At 41.6% G+C, this 21,890-nt stretch overlaps 1 protein-coding gene across 1 annotated transcript; it reads left to right on the top strand.

The window, feature by feature from the left end:
- Positions 1-1,772: 1,772 nt before the first annotated feature.
- On the top strand, positions 1,773-11,363 carry FAS (Fas cell surface death receptor). Its single transcript, XM_009278007.1, has 9 exons — positions 1,773-1,883; positions 4,822-4,987; positions 5,563-5,697; positions 7,705-7,816; positions 8,318-8,382; positions 8,747-8,827; positions 8,969-9,042; positions 9,544-9,568; positions 10,385-11,363. Exons 1-9 carry the CDS (start codon positions 1,773-1,775, stop codon positions 10,798-10,800), a joined length of 1,185 nt encoding a protein of 394 aa, XP_009276282.1. The 3' UTR covers positions 10,801-11,363.
- The last annotated feature ends 10,527 nt before the right edge of the window (positions 11,364-21,890 follow it).

The raw sequence follows: 21,890 nt of genomic DNA on the forward strand, positions 1-21,890 counted from the left end.
GAGCTAACTCTAGCAACCATTTGTCAAAAGTACTAGAAGCAAATAAAAACTCAGAAAATGAGTTAAAGTTTTTCTCAGCTCCCACTAGGCAAAAAAGCAAGAAAAATCCCCCCCTCCCCCTTTTTTTAACACTTAAAAAACCCCTGATGAGCTCATGCACCTTGCCCCATGTAACAAATGTGGAGTGGAAAAAGGTGGCCACCAAGTTCTGAAGGCATCAGCCTTCTCATTCATAGGAATCTATGGATTAGAAATGGGAGAAGTGGTTTGCTAAAAGTAAAATGTATTCTAAAGATAACAGGAGAAAGCAGAGACATTTTTTTTTTTCTCAGGGTTAAAAGTTGTAAAGCTTTAAAAAGTCCTGTATGCAAATAACACGTTCACACACTTCCAAAGCTGAGATTACATCCCCATAAGGTAGGTCTGCTGAAACTTTTCAGTTGAAGGAAGTTGACCCATTATGAAGATTACTCTGATACAGGAAGAATCAGAGGCCTGAGAATCCCAAAATGACACGAATTTTCAAAGAAACTAAAGTTCCTGTCACTCTGCCCTGGGAACACAGATGAAAACAGGTTTTATAAGTCTCCTTAGCTGATGCCTGTTGGTGAAAGCATTTTGGAGGACTCTGTAGGAGTGAAGGAGAGGGAGGAGGTAGAAAGCTCTCTTAAATGCCTGGGCAATGCAAAAGGAGAGAAACCAAAAAATTTGGGTTCATGTGATAATTTTTATGGATTCTGCTAAGGTTAGATATCCCTGATTGATTGATTTTATTCCCATTGACTGCTTAGTTCCATCTAAGTCTTCGGTTTAGATATGAAAACTATTTTTTAGGTTAAGATGAGAAAGGTAGAAGAGAGCCTCTGTGAGTCATTTTAGGCTGAAAACGTACAGCTGCTGTTTGAATGTACACATCATAAAAAAGCACCTATCACCCCTGCCTATGTAAAAGCCCCTAAAGTGTTTCCTTTCCGCTATTAGCACTCGCTGCTCAGTGACAAGGAAAGCAATTAAGGTGTGCACAGAAGCTAAATGACTATTGACTTTTTTTTTTAAGACACAACAAAATTTTTATATAGCAAATGGATTGCTTTTACAAGGGTGCAAATCCAGGAGGAGAAGAAAAGTTTGAAAAAAATTAGGGTGTTGCTTTGAAAAATCTCCACGGTTTTCTCATTATTCCTTGTACAGGAAGGTGGCGTAAGATGTCCCTGCGAGCAGAACCGACGTAGGTGTTTGGTGCTGCTTAATTGTCAAATTCTGAGAAGTGATCCCCACTTCTTGTAAGCGTACCAGGAAGTTAATCTCCGTGAGCGACAGTGGAGGGCCTCCATCAGAAGGTGTTATATTTTTGTCCCACTCACTGTATCAGCATAGCTCATTTGCATAAAAGCATAAGCAAGAGGCGGAGAGGTTTGTTCACATGAGGGAAGGCTGTGTCTGTGCATGCACTGTGATTGCAGGCGTTCAGTAAACACACAAAAAAAAAATCAGCCAAGTTTTACTGACATTAGTCATTTAGAAAGATGTTTCCTTCTTTCATTATATACCATTTTCTGTACAACTCTCTGGACATTTTCTTTCTTTGTACGTGCTCTGTGCTTCGCCAGTGCCATTCAGTTTCTCTGCGGTGCTGTTTGTGGGTGCGTTAGGGCTATGGTAATCTTCACTCTCCCTCTTCTCTTTACTGTTGCCCAGGGTCTTCCCCCCCGCCCGCCAAATGGCTTGACTTCTCTGTTCTAAAAAAGGGAGATTTGGGTGCCGGAAGCAGGATGCAGGGTGTCCCTGTGGGTGCAGAGCTTCGCCAGGTGCGGCTGGGAGGGCAGGCGAGGCGGAGGGAGCCGGGCCCTCGCAGCGGGGTGAGCGCCGCCAAGCCGGGGCAGGTTGGTCAGAGCGTCGGCTGTGGCGTTTGAGCGCAGCAGGGAGCGGGCGGCGGGGCCGGTACCGCGCTCCTCACTCACCCCGCTGAGTCACAGTTTCCCCCATCAGCGTGGGGAGACGAGGGAGTCATTTCCCCACCAACTTCCCCACACCACGAGCAGTGTTTGCATTGGCCCGCCATGCGCCCCAGCCGCGCCACCTGCCTTCACGGCTGGAAGCCTTCTGGCGCCATCGGCTTTCCTGGGGCAGCCTAAGATCCATCGTGCTTCCTCAGGGCCTCCCCACCCCGGTGACCGCCTCGCTTCCAGACCCTTCTGCTGGCCAAGGCCTCATGGCAGGCAGGCTGGTCAGGGTGTCACGATCCTCCAGCTCTGAAAGCTGGGGCGGTGCATGTCTCCCCGGTGTTATCCTGTGACCGTCCCCTCCCTCGGCCCAGTCTGACACGTGGCAGAGGGGCAGCAAAGGAGCGATGGAGTTGCAGGGCTTCACCCTGCTTCAGGGAAAGCCAAACCAGACTGGACATACGTCCCTGACTACATTTTAGTAATTATTTTTTAATCGGACTTTCTGTCCCAGTTTTTAGTAAGATGGATCTCCCAGGCAAAAGGAAAACAAATCATGCTAATTTGGCACATCCATTTTACAGCTTCTGTTAAGGCTTTACTTTAACCTTTTAACATCATTACACTGGGATTCAGAGAAGAGCCCCCTCAAAGCTTTGGCAGCAAAGGAAGAGAGTCAGAGTGCTGAATGGGGGAAGTGACGGGCTGAGCATCCGTACCCACAGTTTCTCAAGTGCTAAACTGCTTTTTTAGCAGCTGAAGCTTCTCCTCCAGGTGTAAAGAAAGGCCTTCTTAATTTCAGTCTAGTAACTAATATTATATAAATTCTAAAACAGATGGCTGCTAAGGAAAGAAAATGCTTTTCACCTTCCTATCTCTGAATAGACTAGAAGATCAAAAGAAGTGGCTACTTGTAGAAGTCAGCAAACAGTGGTCGTATTGGTTACTTCAATTAATTAGCCACAGATAACACTTCCTTCACTTGAGAGTCTGGTTTGAAATCCAAACCCATTTTTCAGTAAGTTAATATTTAAGATTATTAAAGTGTTTTCTGCATCTAACTGAAGTTACGGTCAGCATCCAAGCAGTTTCACACAAAATCATGAAGATTGAAATTAATCAGCCGTTAAATATCACCCTCTGGCAGGAAGAAAAAGTGTAACAATAAAAATAACCAGTCCTCAAATTATTAGAGAATTCCTTAAATATGTATGTCCCTTGTTGTTAGCATTAACAGATACAGTCAAATTTGTATTAAGCTGCAATTCAAAAGTGTTCAAAGATAACCAACCATTCTGAATTAGCCTCTTTCAAATATCCAAAACAAAATTAAAAATAAGTAATTCTAGTCAAGGTGTTTTGCATGCTGATTGAAAATGTGAGTGAATCTGTGATTGGGAGGACTTTTAGTCCATGCAGTGTGCTATTGGTGTGAGGATTTGGCAGTTTCTTCGTATCGCACCTCATTCCCCACTAATCTCCTTTCTGAAAAAAAGGTACCCTGCCACCCCTATCCTTCACAACTTGGCCTATTCCTTCATTTTGCCAAGGACAATAGCATTGCTCCATTTCTTCCCAGGCATCATTTTCCCCCCTTCCTCAGTATCCCTCACAGTGTATATCTGAGTCTTTTGTAAAATACGAAATGGCATTTTTTTTTTAATTAAAGAGGAGCAAGAACAGTGAACGTAGAGCTCAGCTTAGATGTTAAGACTTCAAACTCTTCAAGACAAGGACTGTCTTAATTTTTTCTGTTACAGCTCCACACAGATAATTAGTAACACACAAGTAAAATAAATAGTGAAAATGTTCAAATCACTCCAAACTATCAGCAGAAATTGGGTTAAGTAAAGGCAGGCTATCCTCAGGCTGTCCTGCATAATAATATTTCTAGGAGGGAATCTAGTTCTCCAGCCAACAAGCATTACATAGCTCCATTATATAGACATCTCATAGTTAGGGTATGCAAAGTATATACAGAATTCCCCACAAACCATTGCCAAGAGGAAGGCAAACTATAGCAGATCTATCTTTCTCATTTTCCCGCCTTACTCCTAAAATAGAAAAAAAGAATGGTTGGGCCTCTGGTCCACAGTGGTTTCTTATTATCACGAAAAGAGGCAGGAGAGTGACAGCTAGTAAAGTTACTACTGACTAGTTACAGGAAAAAAAAAACAAAACACAAGCACTATGCAATTTAACTTGACAGTGCATTCAAAGAAATGGATCAGGGTGTAAATTCATTTGAAAGGAGAGTGATACTTCTTTCAGGAATATATAGGCATCATCTACTAAGGACAAAAATAATTGAATTGGAAAACAAAGTGAGAACAGGATCAGTTTAGAAATCAGGTCTTTTTGGCCGAGATTAAAACATTCAATTTTTTTTTCCTTCAAAGATGCATTAACACTGTTCAGTTTGCAAGCAACAGTAGGGTGGCAAGAAATTAAGAAAGATACTATTTGAATTAAGGACGTTCTGTATGGAAGATTATTATTACTGGCTAAGAAAGGGCAGATTTAGGCACAGTGATCTGAGGCAGAGAAAGCTCTTCAAGAAAATAATGGGAGTTCCGTTGCTTTGCACTATAATTAGGCATATGAAGTCATCCGTTACAACTCAGATGTATAGCCCTGTTCTCAAGCATTAATGTTCAAACGATCAGTACCTGCGGTGGTAGGGTTGATAGCATTAAATCTAATATGTGTCCTCATTGTCCATTAACTCTTCTGAAGCAATGAACAACTTTAATAAGGGGGTGAATATCAATATGTTTAGCAATAGAGTAACGGTACTGAGGTAACTCTGTGCTAGTAGTAAAACATACCTACAGTCCTTGACAGTTTTTTTTTATAACTTGCTGTTCTTCTCTCCTAGGTGGTTGTCTTAATTATTGAAACACAGTGCAAAAATGATACTAAAGCTCTAATACACATAGTGTACAATAAATTAATTACAAGGAGGATCATTGCTAAGAGGGAAATTAAGTGTGACGGGGATGAATACAATTTAGATAATCAGTGTTGCAAGAAATGTGAACATGGTGAGTATCATTATAAGATTCTGTTGAAAAATCTTTAAGAGTGGAAACCACAACATGCACAATTGCTTTCTGCTGGGATAGCTAAGTGGCATGCTGTGGTTTCCTGGATGCAGTGCTTCATTCTAGCTGTATCTTTCTCTATTACAGGACACCAGACATTTCAAAAGTATTTCTTGAGCTCAGTGCACCAGTAACTTTTCACTACAGATAGTAGTTCTCATATAACATGCTTGTCACAAAAGAGCCAAGAATTACATACACATCTTTGAAAGAGGTGAAAAAAGTGCAGCCACAGGCTTTTGCCTACAAGGCTCCATATATTCATGGGTTTTCCAAGTTTTGTTTGTGGTGTTCTCCTTCAGTCCTAAACTGGAGGAAGAGGGGGGATAATCAGATCTTATGTATACTACATTCCTGAAGAGCATATATGTATGCGTAAAGAACATAGATCCTGTCCATATTTGTAAATCAAAAAGTATTAGGGATTAAAAAGAAAGTCTGACATAGGTCTTAGAGCTGATGGCTTCTGTCCAAAGGTATTGCAAATCTTAATTCTTGTTTTTCTGTCTCTACAGGTCTTATTAAAAATACCAACTGCCCAACAGATAAAAGCAAACACTGTGTTCCATGTGAAAATGGAAAGGAGTACATAGATCACAAAAATGATTTGGACAAGTGTTTGAGATGCTCTTCATGTGACAGCGTATTCGGTATGTCTGTAGAAATAGCAACTCGAGCAATGACTCTTTTGATACAGGATTTGACTGAAAAGTCTCCACAATCCCTGAATAGTGGTTAGCGTGCAGATTAAAATGTTTTAGTGGTAGTACATGAAGGAATTTGTGACAAAATCATAAGTTCATCCCCCAGTTCCCTTTCGTCAGGCACAAAGTAGGAAGAAGAACAGGGTATGTGGGTCCATTATTTCTCCTTGTATCTGCCTTTGCTCAGCCAAAGCAGTCCTTGCAAAGCAGACCCTATGCAAACTGGTTAGAGTCAAGGAAGAAAAGCTCTCTCTCTTCTTTGCCCTCTATTTAAAAGAAGAGGGGTGTTGTAAGAAGTAGGGATGGGAGAATTCCCAATGGTTTCTTTCGTAGTCTTTCATGTAATTGATAATATTATTTGAAATTGCTAGAGCTGATAGAGTGATGTCTTTTATACATTCAAGATGCTGTGTGGGTTATAGGATCAAATTATGAGACTATGAGGCATGCCCTACTGGGTCAGACCAGCGGTCCACCTGTCCCAGTATTCTGCGTTCAGCAGTGGAGGAAAGAGATGCTATTTAGAGAAAACACAAACCTGTCTAATTTCTGTGATCTGTTCCCTGCAAAGTCTACCAGCATCCACAGTTGTGGGAAAGGACGTTAGAAGGTCCATCCCTACCTAGTCATTTTAGTATCCATTTATGAGCCCTTTGTGCGTGAATCTGCTTCGGGACACCAGGTTCCAGAAATTCACTACCTGTTGCGTAAATACCCATTACAGATTTTTTTTCTTTTTAAATCCATTAAATTGATCTCCTACCAGTTCCACCAGGTGTCCTGTAGTTCTGGTATACCTGGATTTAGGGAATGATAGTTCTGCATTCCTCTCGTCCAAAATCGAGTTTGGTGAGCGGAGAGACAGCTCGTAACTCCAATATGGTTGTACTCAGATCACCTGCTAGAATATCAATCTTTAGTGCTTTCCCCTTCCTGTAACACCTCCATATGCATAGAAAATTTTCCTCTCATTAGCTACTATAATAAGCATTTTTGAATGGGTAATGAAGTTGAGTACAGCAAAACAATTCAGCATTTTGTACAGTGCCACAAAGGAAACTATTAGTTAAACTGAAGGGGAAAGAAAGAGTAATGGGATGACTAGTCACATTATCCCATGGACAATAATGTAGTTGAAGAGAGGTCAGTAGAAAACATTAGGCAGGAGGAAAATTACCACTGAAGTTCCATGAGAACCATTCTTAGGATCATTCATGTTTGATATTTTCATGAATGGCTTCAGCACTGGTTTCACAGTAGAGCTTCATCAAATTTTGGAAGATAACGTGTTTTCCCGTTACAGCAGGGCACTGAATGTGATAACTCAAAAATTCGCTTCTATTCCTATATGCCCATGAAAATAGCTTTCATAGTAGGTAGATACTTAAAGTCATTTTTAATGCAGAAATAATTTTTCATAGATGGAGATAGCTTCATCATATACACTGATGATAGGAGACAATTAATTCACTTGTTCTGCTACTTAAGCAGGGAATATGTTAGCTAAAAGAGAGTGTGGAATTCCTCACCATTGGAGGACCTCAGGAAGAGATAAACTTGTCTGTCAGGAAGGGTAAAGAACTTGTCTCTGACATCAAGCAGGGAGATGGGTTACGTGATCTTCTGAGTTTCCTTCTGGCTTTCACTTCTGAATGGGAAAAAGAAGCTGACAACATTTGGCCATGCCAAATGAGTCCTCTTCCAGCAAGTACTTTATGGTGTGATCAGTTTTTTGAGCTCTTGGCCAGCAGAGGTCTCTTTGCCATCTCCATATTTCCAGTGCTCTGGCAGCAGGGCTTCTTAGAAAAGCTATGTTGTTTTTACGGTTAAGCCACCAGTGCCAGCAGTGGTAGAGCTAAAAGCACGTAAGTCTGAGGACAAGAGCTTGTGAGCAGAGGCCTGCTTTTAAGGCCTACTTTTTCAAACTAACGAAGTTTAAGAAATTTATTTTAGGTTTGGAGGTTGCAAAGAACTGTACCCGAACACAGAACACGGAATGCACCTGTGCAGAGAACCATTTTTGCAATTCTTCTGCACCATGTAGGCACTGTGATCCATGTACCATGTAAGTTTATGCCTTCATCGTTAAATATGAAATTGTTAATATCATATGTTATCACACTTTTTTCCAGCCAGTTTCAAGACAGAGGCTGAGGTAATGTATAACCCAAGGGAAAACATATTAGTTTTCCTTTGCACTTAGCTTCTTGAGCTGACTTAGCTCAGTCAACTTGCATCCACACAGGCTTTCCAAAGGCACGCATAAAAAACTTGTATACATCCACCAAGTCTGTATATACTTTTCAAAAAATGTAATGAAATATCTGAGCTTTCCTGTTGTCTTTGTGTGATCTACTGTTACATCTAGAAAATCATTTCCACACCTTTTTCCACTCCCATACCTTTCCATACCATTTTCATACCTATTACATTCCAAACTCCAACATCTTGATATATGAAATCTGTAGCTGATAAAAAGTGTTAGAAGATTTTGATTTGCTCTGTTGACAGAGTTTATAAAGAGAGAAACAAATCCCATAATAATTTTTGTTCATGTTTTCTGCAGATGTGAAAGTGGTGTAATTGAAAAACAATGTACTCCGACTTCAGACACTGTGTGCGGAATGAAAGGTACCATTTTAAAACCTAGCATGTCTAGCATCTGCTGTATCTTGAGAGGTTATTGCAATTGTACTGTTCTACACAATGGCCCATAGTCATTCCTGACAGCTAAGGGCATCATGTCCACTGGGCCCTGAACTGACCTGCGGAGCATGATTGCTCTTTTCCCTTGATCACTGTGCAGATGTAGGAGCTAGTACACCTTTTTAGGGGAAACTCATGATAGGTAAGACTTAAACAAAGAGGTAGCTTCTGCCATTAAGAGACAACAGAAAGGCTTTTATAATCTGATGCAATCTTGTATAAAATTTAGAGTGTATTGCTGTATAGCATTTCTTGACTTAACTTTCATGTAATGTTTCCAATGTTCCAGCAGAAACAGGAGTGCTACAGCTGGCCGCCTCTTTGACACCTGTGTTTTTAGTACTAGCAGCAGCTGGAGCAATATTCTGTTGTAAGTGATTCCCTGTTCCTTATTCCTATCATACTCTGAATAAGATATTCAGCTGCTTACTTAAGATGTAATTTTATATTCTTGGAGTCCAGGGGAGAGAGATACTCTGTCCTGGATTTTAAAAATGCTTTTTTGTTTCAGACAAGAGAAAACGGAAGGGTCATACTAACAAGGAGAACCTGAGTGAAGTAGTCCCCAAAACAGAGGCTTCTTATGTAAGTATTGTTGCTTAGATCACAAAAAACTCAGCTTCATGCAAGGAACTTTTTGTTCCATTCAAATTACACTGGGACTCCCCAGGCATGTGCATGCCTCTCTTCTGTGACATTAATGGAGTAAATTTCACCATGAGGACTCTTTTGGGGGAAGTAAGAGAAACCCTGTATTATTTCTTCAGGATTTGTTGACATGCTTCCTAAGTTACATGATGAAGATCAAAACTTCATAAATCATCAGGCCTCCACTGACCCAGGGTACCTGTCCCCATGCATACTTTTAGGCAGTAGCAATTGTGAGGTGATTCCCCAAGCTTACCCAAGTCAAAAGAGGTCTGTCTGTCCAATCTGATTCTCTTGCTCATGAAACAGGGGAATCATGGAGAAAACTAAAAGCAAATTACGGAAGTCAAGTGTCATGAAATGTGTTTATCCTCTTACACAAGGTTGGTGTTTTACAAAACTTGTTTCCACTCATTTCTCTCTTGCTTGTCTTTTCAGGAGAACGTACCTCTCATATACGCAGGTAAGAGACAAGTAACTTCTCAAAATTCAGTAAAAGAAAAAAAAAACAGACGTGTAAATCCTACACTAAAAAAAGGGTATTTTTATGTAGACTTTGCCACTGCCTAGAGCTGTCATTCTAGCACAACAGTGAACACTTATTACAGAAATGCCAGTTCATATTGTGCTTATTAAGGCATTTAGTGGTATCATGAAAGTTTTGCCTCAGGAGGAATTTCTGTCGTATAGGAAGCAATTACTAATTGACAACAGGTGAATTTCTGTTCTGCATGTGATACAGACACTAGGAGGCAGCAAGCTGGATTTCTCGAACCATGGATAATTATGATAATGGCATAGTCCCACACCCAGCAGTGGGATCGCAGAAACACAGACCTACCTTATGTTCAAGGGCAAATCCACAGTAGTAACACACAATAGGAAAAGAACATAAGCTCCAAGACTGTATCACAACAAAAGACCTGTCCTGTTCCAGGAACTTTCCCAACACTGTTTTGAGCAAAACAGGTACATGAGGGATGACCAGACTTTAATGATAGAGAAGGACAGAATAGGCTACAGAGGAAACTGAGATTCTATTTCAAGTGGTAGAAAGCGATATGGATGCAACCCTAAATATTTGAATTACCTAGCATTTGGTAGGACCATGTAAAAGCAGACCTGGTACATATTGTAAAAAATCATATATAAACATACTGAGTCATGAATACCTGAAACTTAACCTGTTTTGGATAGGAAAAGTATCAACTCTGAGCACAGGTGATAAAGTCAGTAAGATATAAGTCCCAAGAGCATTAATTTCCTTTTATGCTTCTAGATGTTGACCTGAGCAGCCACATTGCTGGTATTGTGGAAGAGCTGACACTCCAAGATGTCAAGACATTTGTTCGTTATCACAAAGTACCAGAACCTGTCATAGATCAAACTGTTCGGGATCATTTTAGCGATACATCTGAACAGAAGATTAAGCTGTTTCAAGTCTGGTATCAAAGACATGGGATAAAAGGAGCCTATGGAACCCTAATAAGCAGCCTGAGAGAGTTTAAAATGTGCGCTGCAGCTGATAAAATTGAGGAAAAAATGAAGGCAGCTGTTTCCAGCTGTCAGGAAGGGGGACAGTCTTATCATGATGACACTGAGCAAAACAAAATCTGCACTCGGGAAGGTAGAAACTCTTACAGTGATAGTGCTGAGCAAAGTAAAACCTCTTCTGGTAGTTTGGAAGAGACATAGCACAGAATCATTTGAAAATTATTTCTGACTGAATTAGTGTTTTTCTAATAATATAAATAACAAAGCTTTTAAATGCCACTGATTGATTCAAGGAAGCTATAATATGAACAAGGAGTAATTATGATTTTTGTAGCAATATCTTTCACTTAAAAAAAGTTTTAGCTTTTTTTTGGTTGTTAAGAACTGGGAGGAGAAGTTTTATGGCTTATTTACTAAAAGGTACAATATCGGAGTCCAGCTATAGGATTCACTACAAGAAGAAGTAGTCATTATTTGAAGAAAAGGTTTAGTCTAAATGTGTGGTCCTGCATTACTTAATTGATGTAATGTTTTGCTTACATTAAAATTGTGGGATGTTGCATTTTTCAAAGTGAAAACTGGTGTTAAGATCTATGAAGTGCACCAGGAAGAATACTTGAACAAAAAAAAATTATGTAATATACCCCTGATTGAACATAGGTGTTGCTGTGTAATTAAATTCTACTCTGTTGTAAATGGGATTTCTCCCTGGTATAAACAGACCTGTAAGTGTGTGGATACCGAGTTTTGTATACGTGTGTGTGTATTTTTATGTGTGTATATATGTGCAAGTTTTCTATGCAAAAGCTCCCAGTGCTAAGTAATAATAATTATTTCCCTTGTTCTCTGCAATAATTGCAAGCCTTTTCTAATGTTAAAACCCTTCAAAGAAGCAGGAGCTGAAGCAGCGCAGCAGAACCATGATTTTTGGAAGGCAACCTGCAGAAAGCTATGAAGTCTCCATAAGCAAGCGTGCAACACTAGCTTTTCTAATGCAGGAACTGATACAATGAAAACATCATTGTCACTAAAAAAAAAAAAAATCCCCATAGTGCATGACTTCTGTCTTTTCTTCTTATCGTGCAACCTATAGATGTCATTTTTAGGTTTTCTTTTACTCAGGTTAGTAAATCACAAAAAGGGAGATCACTCTCCTGAAAAAAACCACCTTACCTTTCTTCCATCACAGAGCGCAGAGGGCTCGGCTCCTAAATTCAAAGAACCAGTAGTGCTGGCTGCTCTGCAGCAAGGCCTTTCCTGCTCACACAACCATTTATGCAAAGTCTCACAAAATCTTTCAACAGAAAAGGAGACCTCAGTGGAAAGGTTTGATTTTTCCAGGTCGCGCAGTAAGCAGGATTACTTTCTTCTTTGGCTCTGCCATCAGTTCCCTAGGGAGAATCTCCAGCCAGTGTCAAGACAGCCAAAACATGAGGAGACCTGCCTGGGCTTGCTCCCACCTGCCAGCCAGGGTGTGTGGGGTAGGGTCCAACTGCAGCCATCTGGCCCCAGGGGCACGGAAAGGGCAGGGCAGGTCTGGCAGCAGGGTGCCAGGTGCTGGCAATTGGCACCCAGGCAACGCCGGGTGCCCACACCCCCGTGGGGTTGCTCCAAAAGGTCACGTTGCTAGAAGTGAGGTGCCTGGGAGGGCAGTGCATGGCCCTTGAAAACGGCTAGAAATCTGTGTATGGCATTGAGCAGGAGCCTGAAAGGAAAGGCAGGACTTAGATTAGCTTCAAAAACTTTAAGCCTTTCATAGACTTGACCCGTCGAAGGTATGAAGTACACGGAGCATGTTTTGTTGCCAAGCCCAAACCCAGTTTAGGTTGTACAGCTCTTCCCCAGGTCTGAAGCACCACATAGATGCTAAGCGCTCGGAAAAACCTTCCACCCCACTTTGGAGCCTCTTGCCTCTAACTTTTCTGCATTTTCTAAGTGTCTAATCAATCAGCTTGCCATTACCATACTGCCAAAATCCCTACACTGTGCTGCTTTTCAAAGGAAAACCTTTAGGCTGCTGTAGCTGGATGGTTTAATAGCCATGCGCCAGACTTGCGCACCTATGGACTGATTAAGGCATAGCGTTGTATAAATGACTTGTGTCTGTGCTATCTGTGTACAGATCTGACACGCTGTGACAGTGTGTTGCTCATTGCCATGTTTTGGCCAGGCTCCACATATATAGGAGAATAAAATGTCTGCCTTTCAGAAAAGCAGCACGGCAGTGGTGTAAGCTGTGCCATCTTTCCTAGATTGCAGTTATGTAGAAGCACAGCCAAGACAGGTAGGAAGGAAAGCTCCGTGCTCTCACAAGTCCTGGTAGATGGGCTGCTCCCTGTACCATGTCCCATCCAGGGAGGCATAAATGTAGCTTAAAGGTATGTTGGCAGGTGCTTGACTTCAACTGTGGCTTTTCTTGGCTTCTGGCCACCAGAAACTAAGGTTGTCCACCTTTCAGGGCTTCAGTGGGTCAGTTAGTATAACTGATCTGAACTAGGCAGATCTTAAAATGGAGGCACCAAACCTCACAAATTTGTGGCAGTGAAATAGAAGGAGAAATTTTTCTTTCATCACACCAGAATTCCCCAACCTCAGTATAACGAGGATGGATTAAAAAAAAGAAGTCCCTGAGCAATGAGTCATATTCTCCTTAGGAGACGACTGCAAGGCTGAACCCAGACTGCCATTAACTCTAGTGGTTAGCATACATCATAATTTTTTTTCTTAACTGGAACACTGTGCATCAAATAAGAGGATTGATTATATTGTGCAGCTGGTTTTCCAAAGGAGTGCATATGGGTCTACACTGCAGTCAGCAGTGCAGCGTAGAGCTATCTGATCAAGCTTAAAGGACCCGGACCAGGGATTTAATGAAAGTGATTTAGTTCTGCCGACCCACAGTAACACACCCAGCTTTCCATTGCCTCCTGCTTCTGGCCTCATTTTCAAACTAGGGCTGCACAAGAAAATCATACCAAGCAGGTTATATTAGCACTGTTTCACCTTTCACTCTCACCTTTCATGCTCAGAAGGAAAGTCCCCGCAGAGTCTCGTGCTGATAAGCAAGATGACTGCCACCACCTTGGCTGCTCGCTGAAATACAGTTCTGGTATCTTTACTCTATGCTCTGGGCCTTGCACACTTGTCATGATCAGCCTCTTTCTCCCAAATGGCAAGGCTGTGTCATGAGCAGTGCAAAATAACTCTTTTCTCAGCTTTAGGTAGGGGCAAAAAATAAAAAAAAAAAAAAGAAAGCGACAGAATTGACTTTGAAAACCGAAATTCTCCTGTTTTATGGAAACCCAGCATCAGAAAAGCAAATGGAAACTGAAACAGAAACTTGCCCAGGGAATGACTTGGCACATTTTGAAAAGCAGATTACAAAGGGGAAGCTCCCTCTTCAGGAAGCCAAAACTTTGCAAAAGACTTGCATTGTTATTTAAATAGTAAAACCAGAACAACTGTTATTTAAAAATAACAACAATAGAAGAACAGGAACATAGAAATAAAAGGCCAGACGGATGATCTTACTTCAGTCCCCTGCAAATCGGAAGTGACCATGCGAGCAAGGGGTCTGTTCAGAAATTCCATGGGCTGTTTTGCTGCGCACACCCATCCCATCTGCTCACCCACGCTGCAAACTGTCTAGTTCCTGCTGCCCTACAAGCAAACCAAACACCTGCAAGAAGACAGAAACACGATCACTATAACAGTGTGGCACCAGAAGAAAGCAGGAGAGATTAAAGACAGCTCCGGTATACAGGATTGCTGCAATAGGAAATAAATTATTTTTAAAGTTATCCTGCAGGCTGCCAGGTCTTGAAAAGACGTGGCTGAGAAATGAAGTGCTGAGTACAAAGAGTCTGAAATGTTTCTGCACAGATAGCATGAGAAGCATATTAAAGTGTGAGAGATCCGTAGGCTTATTTCCTGTATGGAAGAGAGGAAAGGAAAACAATACAAACAAATTCATAAGAAGAATAAAACTGTATTGGGCAAAACCTTGGAGTTAGACAGTTTTCTTGTTTTGAGGGAAGATACAACCTCAAAACTCACATTCCTTTCTTACTGTTTGTCAATGATTTTGGACTTGAAAGGGAAGCTTGCATTCCTGCTATCCCACTGCTAGCAAGAGGAAAAATGCCCACCATGTGTATCTAACCTCTAGTACGGAGCTGTGGTTGAGAATTACGAGGGATGTGGGAACAATCACAAAACTTAACGTACAGTCAGTGTTTTCTGGATAGCTTTTCAGTGGTTTTAGTTCAAGTTCCTTTCCAAACTGAAAGCAAGACTTTTAAGGCAGACAGAGTGCTAGAGGGCCCTCTCCCATAGCTTTACACAGAGGTCTCTCGCTCCCCCAATAAACCAGCAACTGTGACACAGTGCTGTTTTCATAGCAGGCAACCTAGCGGGGAATCGGCAAAAAATGTCTGTGATTACAGGGATGCTGAAAAGAGGGCCCTGAACAAACGCAGGGGAGGAGTTAGTGATGGAAAGCAGTGGCAGGAGGGAGCCAAAGGTGCAGTCCTTGGAAGGACAGCACTCAGCCTCCCGCGCCCCGGGGGCACGCAGCACACGGAGGTCACTGATCCTGCCTCCCATACATCTTCCCGCAGCGGTGTCCACAGGAGAGGATAAATATACCTGTATGTGTGTCGTTGGGATACGAACAAGAAATGATGAGGCAGAAGTACCCAGTTTCATTTCCTGCATATTTATCTTACAGTCACTAATGGGATTGATACATTTTCCTCATTATCAATATCTGAAGATTTAGGTTATCTTTCTTGGCCTTTTTCTGGTCCTTCCTTCATACTATATGAAGATCCCCCTCCAGACATATCTCTGGGATGGCTGAAGCTGCAGGGAACATTTTACGACACTCCTCAAATTGCCAGAGGCCCGACTCGGAGCAAGCCAGCCTCCCTCCCTACGGGGGCTGGTTGTGCCCCGGCACCTCCGCTTTTCTGGCTGGGGACCGCAGTTGTCACGGTCATGATCTGGGCTGATCTCAAAGGGTCTTGAGGTTCAAGATCTGTCTCTAAGACATGAGGACAACGCTTATACCTGTACTTTGGGGGACAGGGGGGCAACTAAGTTTATACCAGACAGTGCCCCCTCATTTATCCAAGAATGGATAGCGGTCACTAAATCGTTCAGTATTTTTGATCCTCTCAACCAAATCTCTTCAGATTTAAATTTCTTTAAACTTGTTTAAACAACCACCCTGGGGGGTGGTGGTGGTTGGTTTTGGGGGAGAAGGGAGGTAAGAGCCAGAGCCTGCCTCACTGTTCACAGAAAGCACGCACCAAGCGCTGCAGGCTGTCTTTCCCTGCCCCTGCTCAGCAGGTGGCAGCCCGCATCCGCGCAGTCCCATGCGTGTCCCCTCCTCCCGGTCCCCGTGCACAGCCCCGGGCTGGCTTGGCAAGGATGGACAGCCTGCAAGAGCTCCCTCCCCGCCGCCCCCTCCCCCTGCTCCTTCCCAGGCTCTCCGGCTGGCTCGCTCTCTGGGGGATGAATTGTTCTCAGGAGGAAAGGACATTTTATAAATGAGCTCATGCATGCAGCAAGCAGCAGACTGGCTATGACAAGGGCATGAAGCCTTGCCCTGGTAGAGCTGAGCCTGCCATCAGGCTGAGCCAGTTCCCACTCCAATTTTACATGCGATCCCTCAAGTCGTGTTCCACAAGACTTAAAATGACACCTACAATGTCATAAAATCGTGTGTGACAGCTTTTGTAACGCTCCTCAGATTTGAGGATGAGCACAGCCTCACTCCCTTCAATTAGTCCTAGGATTAAGCGGCTCAAGAAAATCCCATGCTGCAATGCCAAATTCTGCTGCAGCACAGCCAATGACTTGGCATCACCAGTTTTAAGTTTAATACCACATGGAAAAAACTGTGTCATAACAAAATATTCGGACTGCAAACTGAACACTCTGAAATCTGGAATTGGCGCTGTTACTGAAGTACGTGCAACATTACCTGTGCCAACATGAATGTGCATTGCAGTAAAGTCTCAACAAATGTTCACACATAAAATAAAACAGTTGAGAGTTAGACATTCACTTGATCGTTACTTATGCAGCTGTCAAGATACCAATCAAAGGTAGGCGTTAGCAGTGGTTGAGAAAGTCTAGGAGAGACAGGATGACTGTCCTGAAATTTGGCCCTCTGAAGGGTAGTATTTGTATCACCATAATCAAGTGAAAAAGCAACTGGTGAAGATGGGGGAGGAGAAGGGGTGGGTGGTGACAGCTTAGAGGCTTTTTGGAGGAACTGACTTATGAATAATACCCTTAATTGCTACAACATGCTATTGTAAATGGTCTTGTTCTCTTTTTCTTCCAGGCTTGTAAGTTAGCTTATCATTTCAAATAACTATACATTAAATGCAGTTTTGACTTCTGTTCTAGCTATATAAATGTTGGGAATAACCACCTCAGGAAGCTTGCTGCCAAGATTTTTTTTAATCTTACAAAATCTATGGCTGTTGCTTCCATCAGAAAAACTGGAATGACTATGAGTGCTTGAAAATATATAATCCTGTACCATGAGACATCAGAGCTTGCAAAGTACTCCCTGTATCATGCTTTTTGTTAGCTCTATTTATGTATCTTTAGCAAACAGCAAATCAGCAACTAGCTGTGCAAGGCACACAGCTCCTGTACTGAGATGTCTTTCCTGAGAAAGCATCTTATTGTAGGAGCTTTATTTGGATCTCCCTACAGCACTCAAAAGCCTTTCCCTGACATCAGGCACGCTGGTGTAAGGGACTTCTAAAGAGCAGCCCGTAAAGATGCTATAAGGAAAGTAACGAGCAATATTACTCAGTGCAACTTAAGTAATAATAGGTTACATGGGCAGGCACTCTTAGGCACCCTTTAGGGAGCCCGGGTTAAGTGGTTTGTTGAACAGTTACACTAACAGGTGCTTCCAAGGACTCCTGAGCTGTGGCCCCACTGCAAGGTACCTGGGGCCCAATGCCTATGGACTGCAGGACAGAGTTACGTTTACCCGGTGACCCAGGGAATATACACTGTAGGGGAGAGGCAAGGAGATGCATAGAAAATTCGTGGGGTTATTTGTCCTCTCATCATTGCTTGCCTTTACAACTGTAAGACTGTTGACCTGCTGTCAGTGCAACTTTTTAGGGTCTCCTTTTATTTGTAAATGAAAACAGATGAGTAAATTAATGAGCTTGAATTTGGGGGCTGGACAAAGCTCTGTTCTGTGTAAGGGCTGGAATCAAACAGTCTTTCAGAGACCAGCTTCCTCCTCCCTCCTCCAAAGGCATTCCTACACACGTTACAATAAAAATGTACAGATCCTCCAGGAAATACAGTTTTCAACATCCCCCTAACTCATTCAAATCCAAAACAACTACCAACAGAACGTGCAAAAGCATTTCTCAGAAAGAAATACTGTTTTCCTATTTTCTTCTCTCAGCTGTGGACCTATTCCAAAGAAAGATAGTCATGTATTCATTTTTTACTTAAATGGAGGAAATGGTTCTTCCAAATGTGACTGAAAATATTGTTGGTCAAATTAAATCAATACATTACGTTTGGACAGCAACCAGGTCCAGAAAATTTCAGCAAAGAAAAGAAAGCGTTAGAAGCTGTAAGTACTTCGAAATAGGACTTCAGGTGAAATCCTGCTCTACTTGGATTCAAATTAGCAATTGGGATCAAAGAGGCAAACTGTTATCACTAGAAAACAAGAAGATTTTTTCTTTTCTAGGCAGCATTCCACCTGAGGGTCTAATCAGTCATCAGCTTATACTCGCTACTTCACAAATCTGGGCAGACTTACAGACAACCTTAGTATAGATAAGTCTATAGGGGAGCCCATGACAGAGCCAAAAAGCAAAGCAGACTTTTTGAATCTAAAAATATTAGAACAGCCTTCTTGGAGCTAAAGGCATGACTTAAAATGGGATGATGCCTATCTCTTTGGTGTCTTGCCACAGCATCAAACACAGAAATGCAAGTCAGATGTTCTTCCTCCTTCTTCCGCTCTAACCCTGTACTATTTGGCGCAGTAGATGTTAACATTCACATGAGATGTGGCAGAACCTGGCTGGAATCCCCTTGTCTGCTCTGGAGCAGAAAATTGCATGCAAGTCTCCCACCTCCCAGAAGCATGAGCCTGGGCTATTTGAGGACATCTCTTTCCTGATCACTCTTGTTGAAGCTGTTCCACTATGTGTAATTAAATATTCATTGCTGTATAAGTTTGAAAGTGATTCTCTGTTCCAGGGAATGCCTAAACTATTAGGTTATTCACATTAGTTATCTAGCAGACTGCATGGCACAGGAAAGGCAGGAAAGGCAGCTAACGCACAGGGGCGCAGCAGCTCAGCGCTGAGAACTCACTTGTAGACACTGGCACCTATTGAGATATTAGGTACCTAAATTCTTCTGTGGGACTAATTTGGGTTAGATTGCAGGAGGTAGCAAGAGCAAATAACATGCTGTGAAGGCAGTGTTAACTGTAAAGTTTTTTACTTTGTCACACTACACTGTCCTTTGGGATTTTTTTTTTTTTGTGTTGTTCTTTTTTCCTAATAAGGTATCTGGGACTTTCTTCTTTGAGAATACAGCACTGTTTATGATATCAAACAGGAAATTAAGTCTTCTACCTAAGGTGAAACCCAAGATTTTTTCCTGTTGAACAATGGATCCCAGAGAGACTTCCTATTTAAAAAGAAAGGGCTGGAAATTCCAGCCACCTTAAAATAGATGCACACAGTCCTTCTGCTTTAACAGCTACTGGTTACTTTGTGAGACTCATAAGACTAGGAGGGACTTTGAAAGGTCATTTACTCTAGTCCTTTGCCCTGAGGCAGGATTAACTAAAATGGTTTTGTCCTATCTCAGAGATGGAGACTCCAAAACTCTCTAGATAATTCATACTGATGTTTCACAATCTCTACTCTCAAAAAGTTTGTCTTAATATCAGAATGAACCCTTGGCATATTTTCAGTCCTCTACATCTTGCCATACCCACTATGACAGGGAGAAGAGATTGTTCCCGTCCTTTTTACAACAGCCTTTTACATATTTGAACATCATTATCATGCTTCCCGCCTCATCTTTTTTGCTCCTTTAGGCTACACAGCACCAGTTTGTTCAGCCTTTCATTGAAGGGCACATCTTCTGCACAATGACAAGCACACAAAAATGAAAAGAACATTTTTTTCTGCTTTTCTGCATGATCACATTAGCATGATTAAGCATGCTAATTCAGTTACCCTTGAGTTTCCCTTTGGTTATCTATCTTAGAAACTTGCTAATTAGTCCCCAAAGTAGGAGTGTATTTTTAGATGCACACATTTCTGTGTACATTGCAACCCAGAATTAAACAAGTAGGGACTTCTGACTCTCCCTCATGTGGCAGTATGTATGCTTAGGGGTATATAATGTCTAATCCAGGATTCTTTTTGAAAATCCTATGCTCAAAAAATTTCAGTCTAATTCTGCTAATCTCCTGTCTTCATTACCACCTCAGCCAAGGAAGCAGAATTTATGCAGTTAGTGCTTTAGTTCTGCAAATAGTTGGCAAAAATATAATGGCTGAAATGAATTTCCTTGGCCCCTAGCCAGGAAACTTTTGCAAGTGTGAAGGTATTTTACATATGACCAAGTTTGCTGTCACAACCAGACCTTGGCCTATTCTGGTTCTTTTTCACATAGCCTCTAAATACTGCTCTGTGAGAAGCCCCATGGAGTTGGGCTCTATACAAAATCGTTGGGAATTACAATGCTTTGGATTTCATTTCCAGGGGGAACATTGCTTTCATCAGGATGAAGTCTGTATTCACCTAGTTTAGATATATGATCTAAAAGAGCTCTGTGCATCTGTTTCCTTTATTCTGCTGTCATGCTAATGGTCTGCTGAGGAATTCTCTCTTTCCTGCCTCATCCTTATTGTAACAAGGCCACAAATATGCCGTTTGTTTCTTTAAATGGATGCCTTTTTCTGTTATTGTGTCAGGTCCTAAATGCATTTCTTAACTTTTATGTGATTATTAATTCACTGGAAATGTTAGGAGTTATGACCTCAAAATTACAAGAACAAGACATTAATATATCATGCTAACCAAAGTCCTTTAACCCCTGCCTCTTGCTGTGACAGCTTTGCAGCTTTACCCATTTCCTCAGTATTTAGTTACAAGGTACAGCCAGACCATTAGCAGAAAAAATAACATGAATGTGACTTGTCTAAAATCAGTTCTTTCCTGGAATTAGTCTTTAAAATTTAATTTCAACATAACTCTGACGCTTTCGGTGACTGCAGCTCTTTCTGAATTATTGTAGTGACTTCCTGAATCATTATAATTAATCAACTCCTTCTCCGCTGGTGGGACATTCCAGGCAGTCAAAAAAGGTGCCGATTCGTTCTTTTAAGACATAACTCCTGGCATGCCCTACCTCAGCTGCTGTCCCCACAGGGTAGCCAACACACCATGCTCCACCATATATCATTACTCTGCTGGCAACAGCGCAGGAACAGTAGTTATAGACGATAATAATAAATGAGATAGAAGAACAAATGAAATAAATAATAGAAATATCTTTAGATTCAAAATTAAAGTTTTCTCTTGAAGATCAGTAACAAATGGTCAACCTCCTAGGAAAGAACACCTTCCCTAAACACACAAATTCAGGCACTGTCATTCAAAGCAAGTTTCAGGATATGTGTAGATAGGAACTCCAGCGAGAACACTGCTCGGTGCCAGAGGAAACTCTTTTTAAAATACCTTATCGCTAAAACGAAATCTTAATCTAAATTAGATAATTGGATATAGATAATACTAAACACATTAAACTAAGCAAGGTAAATAAGTACTTCCATCCCTAACTCAAAGGCATCGCTTTGTATATAAATATTTTCTAAATGGGTTATGAGAGCACATGCGATAATCTAGATGAACAAAATAAAGGCGGCGGCTACAGGGAAACAGGCATCACGTACCCTAAATCTCACATATCCATATGTCCTACATGCCATCCATTACTGGTGGGATTCCTTTCACATCAGTGGTTTGTCAACATTGTTGGTGTATTGATCACATGACTAAGACCCTACAGATGTAATTCTTTTGTAGTCTATCTCTGCCCTGAAGATGACCAGTCGTCAGATGACACTGGTGAACCAGTTTGTTCCCAGTATAACTTTGGATTCCAAACAACTTTTGGAGCTCGAACCTAGGCAGGGATCTAATCTGCCATTTGGATCCACTTCCTTAGAGACACTACGTGACTCACCAGCTTGGAGGGAA

This window comes from Aptenodytes forsteri, unplaced genomic scaffold (assembly GCF_000699145.1).
Source record: "Aptenodytes forsteri isolate BGI_AS27 unplaced genomic scaffold, ASM69914v1 Scaffold15, whole genome shotgun sequence".
NCBI classification, from domain to species: domain Eukaryota; kingdom Metazoa; phylum Chordata; class Aves; order Sphenisciformes; family Spheniscidae; genus Aptenodytes; species Aptenodytes forsteri.